Genomic DNA, 14,675 nt, shown 5'->3' on the forward strand with positions numbered 1-14,675 from the left:
ACTTCTAAGAGTCTTGTTGGTGTTTCCTATCACAGTAATAGAGCTAGAGGTTTTTGGATAGTCCTATAATGCATAAATAGTGCATTCACAATCTTCCCTCCTGATAAAATTAGCTATGCAATGATTATCTAAGCAAAGACGAGAAAACACGTGTGTGGAGCGCATCTCAAACAACAATTTTTTTAAAATGGATGCACCATCCTCGACTTCAATTATAAATATGGAACATCCAGTATAATTTATTCATTTATTCTGCCATGCTCTCTGACATCCAAGAGATACACTAAACCCTTTCTTTAAAATTGTGCAAGAAAAGGCATACCTCAATGCATTGCTCCAAAAACCGCAATGAGATTTATGCCTCATTGATTGATGGTAGGGTGTAGCCTTACAATTACTAAGGCACGCTCTCGCTCAAATCGCAGTGAGATGTACTCAATAATAATTTAGGTTTTCTTCTCTTAAACCCTAATTACACTTGAGCCTCACACACCTCTAACCCGCGCACAATCACATTTTGTCTACTCGCCCCAACGATGGGAATTGTCACATTTCTCTTCAAACACCACCTCTGCCTCATCTGATAACTTCAACAACCTCCTCTAATGTCGTTGTCGGTCTTCTTAGCAACCGTCGTGGAGTTCTTTGTAGCAGCTGCCGCAACAATCCTTACACTCATCGTCATTGTCCTTGCAGTTCTCACCACTGTCCTTACAGTCACTACCGTTGTCCCTCATTTTAGGCCTAGCCATAGCCCTTGCTATTTCCAATTGTTGTCGTTGCCTTCCCTTGTTTCAATGGTGTCACCCTCCCTCTTTTTGACACTGCCACTGCCAGCCCTTACATTCAAACTCCATCACCACCAACCCTCCTTGGAGCCATTGTCTCTATCGCCATCACGTCAAAAAAAAAATTTTTTTTTCCGATGAAAATTTCAAATAAATTAATCTATTTAATTTGTTTATTTATTGTTTCTAACCCCATAAAATTTTCGAGGCAAGGAAAAATCAAATCAACAGAATCATTAAAAGGATTTGATTTGACATCAATACATAGTGTAAGTCAACATTTGAGGCCAAGACAAAACATATTTATTTGAAGTGTAAATTATTGCAAGAAGGTAGTTACATGGATAAAAAAACATCTCTGTCTCACACAAGGACGTTGCATCCTACGCCAAAGCGCCAGAAAACAACGAGAGGAGATTTAATCGTATATGACCAAGTCAACGATATCAAAACATCTTGCACAATGATAATTTGATGATAAGTGAATACTACTAGCTCTTATTATAGGAGTGATTGCAGTGTTTGGGACTCATCAACTTTGCCACCAATGACACGTAAATTAGCAAAAATTCTCTTAGGGATTACTATACGAATGCGGAGAATGACAGTGGTCATAAAAAAGAGACAATTATAGTTCAAAAAATTTCACTAGAGCATGCTCAAGAAGCACGAAAACGTGTTTGCATAAATATTGAAGTTTCTTATGAGAATGTCATTTCATTCAATGTGAAAATTCCCTTACGTCATTAAATCTATTCCATAGGTGTTTTTGGTTGAGGCTTGAAACTCTCGTCCATGTGTGATTTGAGAACATCTGTGTTAAAGGAGCTGTGTAATACAGGAAAATGCATAAAGAAAATCTAGAGTCGGTCTGGATTGACAATGATGACTTATGGGTGGTCAGGCATAAAGAATAGAAGTTTGAGTAATATTTTGGTAAATAATCCCTATGGTACAATCTTATTGAAACATGCAAAACCATTCAATCAAGTGAATGATGTGAAGTATATTATAATCCGGTGTAAAAGGAAAGCAAACTGTAAACTCAAAAATAGCATTAAAACAAAACATCTCTACAGTTTTAATGTTTCCAAAATGCATCATGCAGCTTCAGCACAACGATAATATTTTAACCACAATGCACTTCAGTATTCATATGAGAATAAACTTCAGTACCAAAACAAGTAAGTTTTAAAGTCGGATCCTAAATTCTAGCGTGGCAAAGAAAAAAACATAACAAAAGCTAGAAGAAAAAAATGAGAATTACCAGCTCAGAAGTTTGGAGCCCCGTATGAGATGTTGACTTGAAGCTAATATCAAGACGTATTGGCTTCACACCAACAGCAACGACATCTTCTGTAATTATTGAATCCTTTGAAGAACTGTTATGTTCTTCAGATATCTTGGATGATTTCTCTTTAGATATATCCGCAATGGAAGAGTTTCCATGTGATAAAGTTATATCACAAGGAACTTCAGCCACAAGCATGATCACAGGAATCTAAATCCAATACATTAGCATATGTCCATGTTGAGGAAAAAAATTAATGAAAACAAAGCATATACGCATCTAACAACATAAATGAACTTGTACATACAAGCACACACTCAAAATAAAATATTAACAGATTGGCAAGCATGGAAAACAAAATTATATGGAGATGATGCAATGCAGAAGTACAGTTAAAAAAAAAAGAGCTTACAGCTGTGTTCTCAACTGTTTTAAGCGAGTCATTCCGAACCCACTCTTGGTTTGCAAGATATCTAGCAGCATGCTGAAAAGAAGATCCAAGACATCAATAAAAAAGATTACAGAATAATGTCATGAAAATTTCAACTTTAGTAAGAATATAAAATTCTATTATTATTTTTTTCCATTGGCATATATCCCCAGATAAAGCTAACCAAGAATAAAACTAAGTCGGGATAAGTCTAATGAAGATGATGCATCTCCAATTAACATCAGCATGACTCAGCCATCTAAATCCAAACAAAAGTAATAAAAGTACAAAAAAATGATGAGAAAAAATGAAAAAAAGATGTAACACATTGATTCTTCACAAAAACACTTTCAACTTCAACATTTCCAAGCAAAACACACAAACAGAGAGACAACCAAACAAAACATACAAACTTGAACAATGATGATCAACTTGAAAGTTAAAACAGTGACGTTGGAGTGTTATTTGTTTTAGTTTAATAAGCAATCACCATTAAAACACTGATATCAAAATTAAAACCAGTTAAAACACCCAAGCAAACACTCAAATTTTAAAGCCTATTACACAACTTTCCAACCACTCAAGCTAAAAGCTAAACCTACTAGGGAATGGTCTGGTGTTCGTTTTGAATAATACATGCACTCAAGTGGGAGAAAAAAATAAATGAACAAGGTCTATAAAAGGTAAGAATAAAAACATCAAATGGGAGGGTAGATTAAAAAAGAATTATAAAAAAGAAACTTGTTAGATTCATTCGACACAATCGAACCTTGAAAGTTAATACAACACGATCCAACCTTGATTCGTGATGCCATTGATAATTGTCATATTTGATAAAGTCTAAACTTTATAAATGGCTATCATGACAAGCAAGCAATGATAAAATGATATAAATATCTATAAACATCATATGACACTTCTAACATAATGCCTGCTGTGAATGAAAAAAATAAACTAATTTTAAACTATAATAGAATAGCATAGTTCCTTAATTGATTTGGCATAGGCTTTGAGGAATATTAATGCTCTACTATGTTCAAAAGATCAACATATTATATTATTTTTTTTCGTATGTTTAAATTTTATATTAGAATTATTTATTATTCATGAAAGGGGCGATTTGCTCCCAGTCCATTTGCTAAACATAAACTAAAAGCTAAGGGACTATTTAGAGCCATTAAAAATATAAAGGAAAATGCTTATAAAATTGAATTGCCAAGGATATAAATATTTTGAATATCTTCAATGTAGCTGATCACTCGCACTATGATAAATGTAAAAAAAAACTATAAATTGAGGATGAGTTTTCTTTTACCCAATGAGCATGACATAGTTTAGTGATGGTAGTCCTTTTAATTTTTTATCTTAATTCACTATTTTGTCTTATCACTTATTAGGGGTTATTTACTGATTATGGGCCTAGGAACAAGTTGGGGCAATACCTTATTGTTATGTTAGGAGAGGTTTTTTCTTGGAATATAGATTTCAGGTTATCTACAAAGAGACTTAGTAGAGACAGTCTAAATAAGGCGAGGAGAAAAGGGGGCAATAATGGAGTCCAATACTTCGCCAGGATATTTTAACCTTCCATAAGGGCTGAAGGTTTAACGATCAGGTTGTTTTCTGGCAAATGGCAAGTTCTTGCTAGCAAATTGAGAGGCAGAAACCGCTCTTGTATATGTAAACCAATTTCAGGGCTGCGGGGAATTCTTGTTCCATTACAGAAAGTGGTCAAGGAATCTTGCTGTCATCCAGCGCCCAATACAATAATCTATCGCCTGCAATTGAAATTTAGCTATTTTCCCATAAGGCCTACAGAGTGAATCAAGTTTCTTGAAGCCATGAATCAAACTAAGACAGGTTCTCTGATTTCCCCTTTTTTTTTCCTTTTTATTGTCATTTCGCCAATCTTGTTTCGATCAATATTCTCCTCTGATTTATTTATTGTTGCAGGATATCTCTCTAGTTGATTACTGCAGGAAAGATTAAATTTCCACTTCAACTCAGATTCTGTAACAATAAACTTAGGAATTCGGCACAAAATCTGAACTTTCAACCTCTTTTTGAAGAAATAATCCGCTTACTTCAGATTAGTATAATCAGCTGTGGTTTATAAATACAGGGAAATCAGATGATGACGAGAGAGAATGGACATTGTCATAATCTGCCAGAACCTCCAACTGGCTATTATGATCTTAATAGTGATGATTAACCCTTTCCATTTATCATTTTGTTTCCTATCATATTATGTTTAAATAGGGTAGAGAGCAATAGCTTTAATTGTTTAGAGTGCTTTATTAATCAAATGTGGAATTGGCAAGCAGCAGAAGCATAGAAAGACCTTTCTAAATCTAAATGCTGGAAATAGGTGGATAATTTTGTTGAAGTTAGTGCTTGGGTTTTTCTGGTGGCTGTTGGTTTTGAGATCGGTCCCTCTTTGAAAGGCTTTTTAAGTTATCTAATGCATTGTTTCTCACAAACAATGAACAAAATTCCAATTCTCTAACTTACATTTGCGTTGCAAGTGGTGTCAAAGAGCCTAACCAGTACGAGTTTAAATTAAAAGAGTTATTTTTCTAAAGATTGTAACTGATTTCATGAGTCCGCTCTCTTTGGTCATGTTTGATATCACATACTTCTGAAACACATAACAATGCTAAACTATTAATAAATTATATCTTCTGAATTGAAACAAATTCAATGCTGCTCCCACGGAGGAAAACAGGATGTTGCCAAAGTTTGATGCCAATTGTCATGAAATCATGGAGAATGTATTCATCACTGTGTGATGCCCATCATGTATGCATGTATGTATGTATACATCATTGATATAAACCTATATCTCATAACCGTTAAATATAATGATTCAAGACGAATAACAACAAAAAAGTACCTGCAGACATGTCTCCTTAATGCCATTTCTCCCTTCAAGAATTCCAGCTTCTTTAATAGGTTCCTGATAAATAACTTAATTAAAATATTGATTAAAAAAAAGCAGCCCTTGGGAGATTTAGCAATTAATCACAAATTACTTACCAAATTCCTTACAGGAGGAAGGGATACAACAAGATCTACGTCACTAGTTGGAAGAGCTAACCCAGTTGAATTAGAACCAAATATATTGGTGCGAGAACGAGGCCAAAGAACCTGAAGTGATCTCGTGATCCGTCTGACAGCCCAATTAATGAATGGCTTCCGGTTCAAATTCTCTGCAGCAACCTTCCGCATGCAACAAATAGTTGAGCGGAAACTTAAGATCAGAGATTCAAGGAGAAATAAAATTGAAAAAAAAGGAAAAAAAAAGGTATGCAAGTACATCAAAAACATATTGATGGTTAACAAAAAAAAAGATATACTCTGTTAATCTCAAATCAAGAACTGAAAAAAATTAATCACTCTAAGCAATTTTTTTTTCTTTGTAGACAAGATCTCTTGTGGATTCCCGTATATTTTCTCACAGGGTATCAGTAAAGCTGTCAAGGTTGTGCCAAGGAAAAAAGTGTTATTCATTTCCTAATACCTCAAAAAGGTCATTGTGTCCTAAAACGCAACATTAACAAGCGAAACAGTCCAGAAAAATAATTTCCAGTATTCTGATATTCTTGATTAACTTTATTAGACATCTAAGAAAAAGGTCCGATCCAACATGCAGTGGAGTGGCAATGACCTTGAATGCTGAAGAATCCAACATATCAATCTATTTTCTGTCCAGGATGGAACAGCAAGAAATGCTATTGAGGAGGGCCAAGTGAACCCCTACCAACTTAGAGATGATCTAACAATATTACAGATGAACATAGTCTGAAGGTAGCCTGTTCCTTTTCCAGAGAGATTTCTACAATTCAGCAGAACTTCCTGGTTTGAATTACATTTGCATTATAGTCCTAACGGCTCAAACCCACGAAAAGAAAGTGAAGTTTATAATAAAAAATTAAAGCTTTTACCCATTCAAAGTTCTAAAAAGGTAGGCTTTGCAGCAATCCCCCACACTCAAATCAACTTTTCAAAGAGCGTTCTTGAAATTACTAGTGAGAGAAAATGCTGAGGAGAGAGTGAAAACACTAATAGTCAAAAAGGGTGCGGCAGAAGTCAATACCTGCTTGCAGAATATGTCAATTTCCTCGTGAAGAAGATTTTGCATCCTTGATAGCGATCCCATGCAAGAGCCATTCAGTACATCAGGTGGATGTAAAGGTAATGCAACATCTGGCTGTAGCATAATACTCTCAAATAAAATTGCAAGCCAAAAATAACCCAAATTAATAAGAATTTATGCAGGATCAAGAAAATAGAGATAAAATACAGCTAACAAATAAAGGAGACACTTGCGTGTTCTTGATCATGGGCAAGTTGAGAAATTTTGATTAGATGATCCTGGAGCAGAGATCCTTGAAGAGATTGAGCCACGGCAGTCACCCCAAGGCCTTTGCTTGCCCAAGTTGGCCACACAACTTCAGCACCATCTAAACAAAGGCGAGTGTCTGCTGCAGTGTTTTCTTCATGGCACCAACCTTTTACACCCCAATTCCTAGGACTTGAGCTACCAGATCTAACAATTGGAAATCCTCGTTTCCTTGATTCTCCAACAGAAGTTGAATGGGGTTGAGGCACTCGTGGAACACAAAGAACCACAGGAGAAGGAGGTCTCTTTGCAAGCGGAGTATCTCTCCTTGTTGAAGGTAAACAAGGGCTTTTACTATCATGACCATGCCTGGAGTCTGATCGAGATCTATTTCTCGCCATCCCTGGAATAATGATTGGGCGCAACATTGGGTATGGAGGTGGATCTCCCTTCACTCCTTCAATGCCAGCAGTTGAGTTAGCAGAAGATTGGATTTTTTCATCCGGGAGGTCTGCCAATGATGGTGAATGCACTGCAGTACTAGAAGCATCATTTCCTGCAATGGAATAACCGAGTGATGGGTGTCCAGAAGCCATATTTTCAAATGGTGAACAATAGGAAGAAGGTGGTGACGCCAAGCCATTTGTACCATAAGAAGGTAACCCCGTCCTACAACCAACCATATCATCAATAGTTCTATTAAGGTCTGCTTCATACCAAGCCCATGAGCCGTCTTCAGAACTGTGGGAAGGGGGACGTGAAAAACCGGTTCCAACAAGTTCAGCGGGGTTCCAATACATAACTCCACCACCAAAATAATTATTATAATCTCTACCAGACCTTACATAAGACTCAGATTCCTCTTCAGATAACCAATAGCATTCATCTTCAACGAAATCAGATATGTTTTTCATATCACAAACATCAATAATATCTCCAGCATGCTTAACGTCATTATCAAAAGGTGCCAGATTAGCCTGCACTCCATGAGCAGCACATGAGGCAAGTCCCGAGAACAAAGGGGGCATGCTATGATTATATGCAGATTCATATCCTATAGTCTGGGTTTGACTCACTCTGCTACAATTTTTAATCATGGGAGGCCAGTCATAGCTCATGGGAAAAGTCAAAGAAGGTAAGATCCGGTTATGTCCAAACTCGTTTAAAGAGTTTCTCAGATGAGCCTTTGATGCCACAAAGGATTGATGATTGTAATAAGGCAATCTGACACCAACATCTAAATGCAGTCTGTCAGTTGCAGGGAGGAGACGTGAATTAATAGATGGAAAATGAATGGGGGTTATGTTGGGCCATTCATATGATGCGCCTCCCATGTAATTTGTGTCTCTGTATGCATGGAATTTACCGCCACCATTGTGTATTACTGTGCTTCGTTCATCAGAAGCTGTATGGCAGCATTCCATTGAAACAAAAGAATTTGAAGCAGGGCCACTAGCAGCATTACAAGTTTGATGTCCGTGCTTCCCCTTATTAGTCAAATTATCATGATCACTGGCCTGAGGGGAAGAGCAAGAGGTAGTTCCCATCCATGGATCATTCTGACTAATGGGATATGTACTATTCCAAAGAGTGTTTTGTAAAGATTCTTTGCTCTTTCGAGGACAATGTGAAACAGGTGTAAACATATAATTTTCTATTTTCCCAGAACTAGGATGGTGTTCTTCAATAGTAGTTGATTTACCTTCAGTAAAACAAAGAGACTGATATTCCTTAGGAATTACAGAGACAGATGTTGCCAAAACATTGTTATATGATGATATATCAACAGGTTTGGGCTGATGATTTGAACTACACACAAAACCACTGGTATCCACCTGTTCTCTCTCAGTAGATAGAACAGTGTCATTGCTGTATTTGTCTTTAGGTTTTCCAGTATTCTTTACATTAGAGCTTTTATTTTTGGCCTTTTTTCTTCTACCATTTCTTTTATCATTAGTTTCCTTGCTATCAACTGAAACTCCCACTTTTGAGTTGTCCTACAACAAATAATAACCTTTAGTACTTTGACAGGCCAGTAAAGAAACAACTGAAAGCTTTACCATCTCATCATGTGCAGATAATGATTTCACTTCAGGGGCATTATTTATAACATGAGAAACAGCGCCATCTATGTCTTTTCTAGCAACCAAAGAAGTACTCTCTTGGCAGCAAAGCTCAGAACTACAATCGTGTTTCTGTAAGAGAATCCTTTCTATTGATTACCATTCCAAAGTAGAACTCAATGATAGGAAAATACAGAGAACAAAGAAATATAATTTGAAACTGATGAAACTAGGAAATACCTTATAATTTTCCTGGGACATAGAAGCAGAATTGTAAACCTTGTGCACAGTATTAGACTTCCTTGAATAACGGGATTTGTTTTTACTTTTCCTACATACTGAATTATGTTTTCCTTCAGATTTCTCAGGGAAGATACTCTGGTTTGTATCAACCATGAGTTCATGATTTATGAAATTAGCATACAAAACAATGAGAAATCCCTGCAATTTCATCTTTATATTGTCAAAAACCGAGAGATTAGAACCCGGTGAACAAAAGAACAATTTCTCAGTTTCAACTTTGCACGACTGCCATGCTATAAGTACATTGGATATGGCATGAACTACAACCAACTTTTTCAAAGTATTAGCAAGATTATTTGGTACTCTAGATATTGCAATAGGCAGAAAATCCATTCCAAACTCTGCATCGCTTCTGAAGCATGCATGCTTAGCCTTTTTCCAAGATGACAAGTCACCATATCGCAAATCCATATTTTTTCCAATGTTTAAGATACCAAATCTGTTGGTCAAAGCAGCATTTTCTCCCTTAATTATCTCATTAACCTGCAAACTTAAGTTTACAAAAGTTAGTGATATTTAAGTATAAACTTCAATGCAAAAAAAGTTATATCCGCAAACTGAATAAGACTTTACCATGACTTAAAATTACTTCCCACTATGACAATTTAGATCAACTAAAGCACAAAATGCTAAATTCAGCATAAGGTTAAGCTATGAACTATGCAACATTGCATGAATAACAGCCTCTATTAAGAATCAGACTGAAAATTTCCACTTTTTAATATCCATTATTGCATTCTTTTCAGGAAGCTTTGTTATCAAGATGCATGTTATAAAATATTTCACTGCATGTGCTATGGTGTAATAAGATCCTTCTTAAGAAAAAATCCAACATCATAAGAGTGAAATGTCCCAAGTAATTAAAAGCTGTGAAGATCCACGTCCGCATCTCTTGATGTCTAAGTACATGCATGATTTATGAAAACCAAATTACAAACCATAGAAGCAGAAGAGGTAAAAATCATTGATATCCCAAACCAAAAACAAAACTGTCAATTAAAAATAATAATAATAATAATCATGAACATTCTGGTGACTAAAATTATAGGATTTACAAATTAAACTATTGCATTTCTAAATCACAGCACTAAAATTATAAATCCAGACTCTAAAATAAATCTTAAACAATTATTAATATCAGATTTCTAGGTCTCCAATGAACACAAATACCTATTTATTATAAAAGGAATTACTTTTGGGGAAATATATGATATAAAATGTCAAAAAGTTAATTGTTCAAGCAATAATTAAAAACATGTGTTGACATTAAACCAAAATTAATTCAAACGATTTAGAAAGATTTGGGTAGTAAATGAACCAACTCATTTTGATGAACAACTCAAACTCGACTCTACTAATACTTGATTATCTTGGTTCAAATTAGTAAATAAATTTCAAACTAAAAAGTTTAATGAAAAAGTTTGAACATAGTCTAACTCACTCATGAATGTTCACGATCAAACTCATTTGTTGTTGAGCAAGTAATTTTTTAAATGTTGCATGCATATATGACATATTACAACAACAACAACAACAACGCCTTAATCCCACCACGTGGGGTCGGCTACATGAATCCTTTTTCTCCACTGCGTCCTATTTAGTGTCATATTTTCATTTAGTTCTAGTAAATTAAGATCATTTTTAATACAATAAGCCCAAGTCTTCCTAAGTCTACCTCTGCCTTTCTTAACACAAGTCGAATCTAAAACATTTACTCTCCTAATCGGATCATCTAATGGTCGACGTTTAATATGACCAAACCATCTAAGACGACTTTCTCTAATTTTGTCTGTCACAGGAGCTACACCAACCCTATCACGAATATATTCATTCTGTATTTTGTCTCTAAGTGTAAAGCCGCTCATCCACCTAATCATTTTCATCTCGGCAACACTTAACTTATTATTATGTTTCTCTTTTAAAGGCCAACATTCAGCGCCATAGAGCATTGCAGGTCTCACCACCGTCTTATAAAATTTTCCTTTCAGTCTTAGCGGTACTTTTCTATCACACAAAAGGCCCGAAGCATTCCTCCACTTCAACCAACCAACTTGAATTCTACTATTAACAACCCCATCTAATTCACCATCGCTTTGGACAACGGACCCAAGATATCTAAATCGCTCACACCTTTTAATAATTTGATCACCCAAAGTCACACTTCTGTCACTAGAGCTATTACTACTAAAATTACATTCCATGTATTCAGTTTTAGTTCTACTTAAACGAAGGCCTTTAGAATCCAATGTAGACCTCCATAATTCAAGTTTTTCCTGGGCTTTTTCTCTCGTTTTATCCACGAGAAGAATAGCATCAGCAAAAAGCATACACCAAGGTACATCCTCTTGTAGATGTCCAGTAAGACCATCCATAACTAAAGCAAAAAGATATGGGCTTAAAGTCGATCCCTGATGTAAACCAACAGAAATAGGAAAATATTTTGTCAATCCTCCTTCAGTTTGAACACAAGTAACAGCTCTAGTATACATATCTTTAATGACTTGAATATAAGTCATATCAACACATTTCTTCTCGAGAACTCTCCAAAGGATATCTCTTGGAACCTTATCGTAAGCTTTTTCTAAATCAATAAAAATCAAATGTAGATTCTCCTTATTATCTCTGAACTTCTCCATCAAACCTCTCAATTAATATATATGACTTATTATTTAAATAAAATTTGATTAATTACAACTTATTTGATTATGATAACATTTTATAATTTATAACACCATACAATATAAATTCAATGTATCTTTTTATTTCAATGAACTAATTTGTTAGTACTTACTTATTTTATTTTATTGCAAGTGAGTTTATTTACAACTTACACATTATTTAATTTGTTTGGTATAAATTAGTTAAATGTTAGTTTGAAATTTATTCAATTATTTATTTATTTAGAACTATAAATTTATTTTTTAAAAATTTTTTTATAAAAAATCAAATCACATTTAAAGTTTTTAGCTTGCTTACTAAAATCAAGTACAAATCGAATAGTTAATTTTATATGAAAAATCAAACACTCATTCAAATTTTTAACTTGTTCAATTAATATAATCTATATTATGGACAAACCTTCTTACCTAGATGTTCTTGAAGGAAACAAATTGAAAGAGTCCTTTAGACCTAAAACGGTACAGTTGCATCTTCCTCAAGAATATCATGAGCAGTTTGAACTTGGCTCTTCAAATAAGCCAAGTACAAATCAATTATGATACTCAAAAAATTTAAGCAAGCCAAGTACAAACATGTATGTGAAAGCTAGGCTCAAGCGTGTACTGAACATAAACAAATCATGGTTTGACCAAGTACAATCCATGACCTACTCAGCTCTAATCGGCCCGAATGCTCGATTACAACCCTAAGAAAGATGAACTCTCATGTCATGGTTGGACTTTAGGGATTTGATTCATTAAACAAGTCAAGCTAGAGTAAGCCTAGTGTTTGCTCATGTTCAATTCGTTCTTTTTTTTTTGTTTGAAATGGGCTCATAAATAGCATGTCCTATTCGACTTGATTCCAATCCTAAGTGTTCGTTCAGCTCATGTCAGGCTCAAAATTAGCTTAAACGATTTAAAAAACAAAAAAAATAACATTTTTAATAGAAAAAAAACAATATACCAATGTTATAACATTATTATTTATTTAATTATTTACTTAATTCGAGTCAAAAAGGAGTCAAACACAATCGAACATAGATCTGTTTGTGTTCAACTTGTATATAAATCTAGCTCAAATAATTTGTTATTGTTTAGCTAGCATATTTCACGAACAAATTAAAGGCGAGCTAATTAGCTAGCCAAACACTAGTTGCTCGCAAATGATGACTTTTTTTTTACAGTTATTTGAAAAAGTATAAATGAATGGGTGCGCGTTCCTAACCAATCCACAAATCCAACTCAAGTTATTTAGTAGGTCAAACAAGAGTTGTTTGCAAATAACAAACTTCTTTGATAGCAATGGAATTAAAAAAATAAAAAGATAGAAAAAATTTTAAATGAACGGTTGCACATTACTTACCCATAAATTGTTGTGTTTTTATTCATTTACTTTGTATTCCTTCGATCCACTTCCAAGTACACAAAAATACCTCTGAAAAGCATCCCAAAAAAAATGCATTTCCGGTTTATCCGACAAACATATGCTCATATATTAATGAATATTGTTAGCGTCATTCCCTTGGAAAAGATGTAAGTTTGAGATATAATAATAGCATTTAAAACTCCAAAGAATAAACTAAGAGACTCTTTGGGATCACTTTCTATTTTTTATTTTTATTTTGGTTTTTAGTTTGTTTTTTTTTCCTGTTTTTAGAAAATGTATTTGATAGTATTATGATTTATATGTTTTTAAAAATAAAAAATATAAAACATGTACGATTTGGTTTTTTTTATTTTTTTTAAAGAAAAAAGCTTATTTTTTTATAAAACAGTTAGATTCACGTGCGCTCCAGTATTAAACTTTGCCACCCATGGCGTACAGGACGTCTTCCTTGCTCCACCAAGCACGAAGCATTACCTGTGGGTGTCGGGTGGCGACTACGACTGATGGAGGTCGGCGGCGACAGCTACGACTGAGGGATGTCGGCGGCGACGGCGAGCAAAGAGCGATGGTTGGCGAAGGTCACCAGCCAGCTGCAGCGAGCAGTGGCGGATAGGGTTGTAAACGAGCCGAGCCTGAGTGAGCTAAGGCTGGGCTCATGTTCGAAATTGACTCATAATCGAAATGACTCGTGAACTGTGTGTTCGTCGACTAGAAATTGGCTCATTAAAATAAAAAATTATTATAATAATTAAATTTTTAAATAAAATTAAAATAATATTTTTTTTCTAAAAAAAATTGTTTGTATAAAAAATTAATTATATATAATTTATAATATTTAATTTTATAAATATTTATTATGTATATTTATATATATTTATTTTCTTATTTATTTATTTACTTTCGAACCAATTCGAGTCGAACACGAGCGAACAAACTTTTGTTCGTGCTCGGCTCTTTTCCATTTCGAGATTAAAAATTTGTTCGTGTTTGACTTGTTAGGCTTAACGAACGAGCCGAACACGAGTTGTTTAACCAGCCGAACACAAGGTGTGCGCGAATAAACGAACACATGGTGTTCGCGAATAGCGAGCCAAATCGACAGCCTTAGTGGTGGCGGCGGGCAGCGGGGGCCGGCTGAGGTAGGTAGAGGGTGAAGGGTTGCACACGGCGGCGACGGGGGGCGATGAAGACGGTGGAGGTGATGGTTGGTGTGGGCCTATAGCGAGCGATGGGGACAGTAGGAGGCAGTGGGCAACTAGTGGTCGACAACAACGGTGGAAGCCGCAAAGGAAGGGGCTTTGTGGCGGGCGATGGAGGTAGCGTGAGACTGGCGGCCAGCAGCGGTGGTGGAGGCGACGGAGGGCAGGGGCCTATGGTGGGTAGCGGCGGGGGGGGGGGGCAAGGAACACCG

The 14,675-nt window shown here is 35.3% G+C and overlaps 1 protein-coding gene across 5 annotated transcripts in view; it reads right to left on the reverse strand.

Moving 5' to 3' along the window:
- LOC110019761 overlaps positions 1 to 14,675 on the reverse strand; it is a 51,310-nt gene that overhangs the window by 35,004 nt on the left and 1,631 nt on the right. For all 5 annotated transcript variants that reach the window (XM_020717571.1, XM_020717570.1, XM_020717572.1 and 2 more), the window contains exons 2-9: positions 9,155 to 9,700; positions 8,912 to 9,046; positions 6,839 to 8,848; positions 6,606 to 6,719; positions 5,546 to 5,728; positions 5,403 to 5,465; positions 2,492 to 2,563; positions 2,056 to 2,289 (exon numbers count right to left, since the gene is read on the reverse strand). In XM_020717571.1, the coding sequence (XP_020573230.1) occupies positions 2,056 to 2,289; positions 2,492 to 2,563; positions 5,403 to 5,465; positions 5,546 to 5,728; positions 6,606 to 6,719; positions 6,839 to 8,848; positions 8,912 to 9,046; positions 9,155 to 9,700 (3,357 nt within the window). The remainder of the gene's footprint in view (positions 1 to 2,055; positions 2,290 to 2,491; positions 2,564 to 5,402; positions 5,466 to 5,545; positions 5,729 to 6,605; positions 6,720 to 6,838; positions 8,849 to 8,911; positions 9,047 to 9,154; positions 9,701 to 14,675) is intronic.

The sequence above is a fragment of the Phalaenopsis equestris genome, unplaced genomic scaffold (genome assembly GCF_001263595.1).
Source record: "Phalaenopsis equestris unplaced genomic scaffold, ASM126359v1 Scaffold000077, whole genome shotgun sequence".
Taxonomy (NCBI): domain Eukaryota; kingdom Viridiplantae; phylum Streptophyta; class Magnoliopsida; order Asparagales; family Orchidaceae; genus Phalaenopsis; species Phalaenopsis equestris.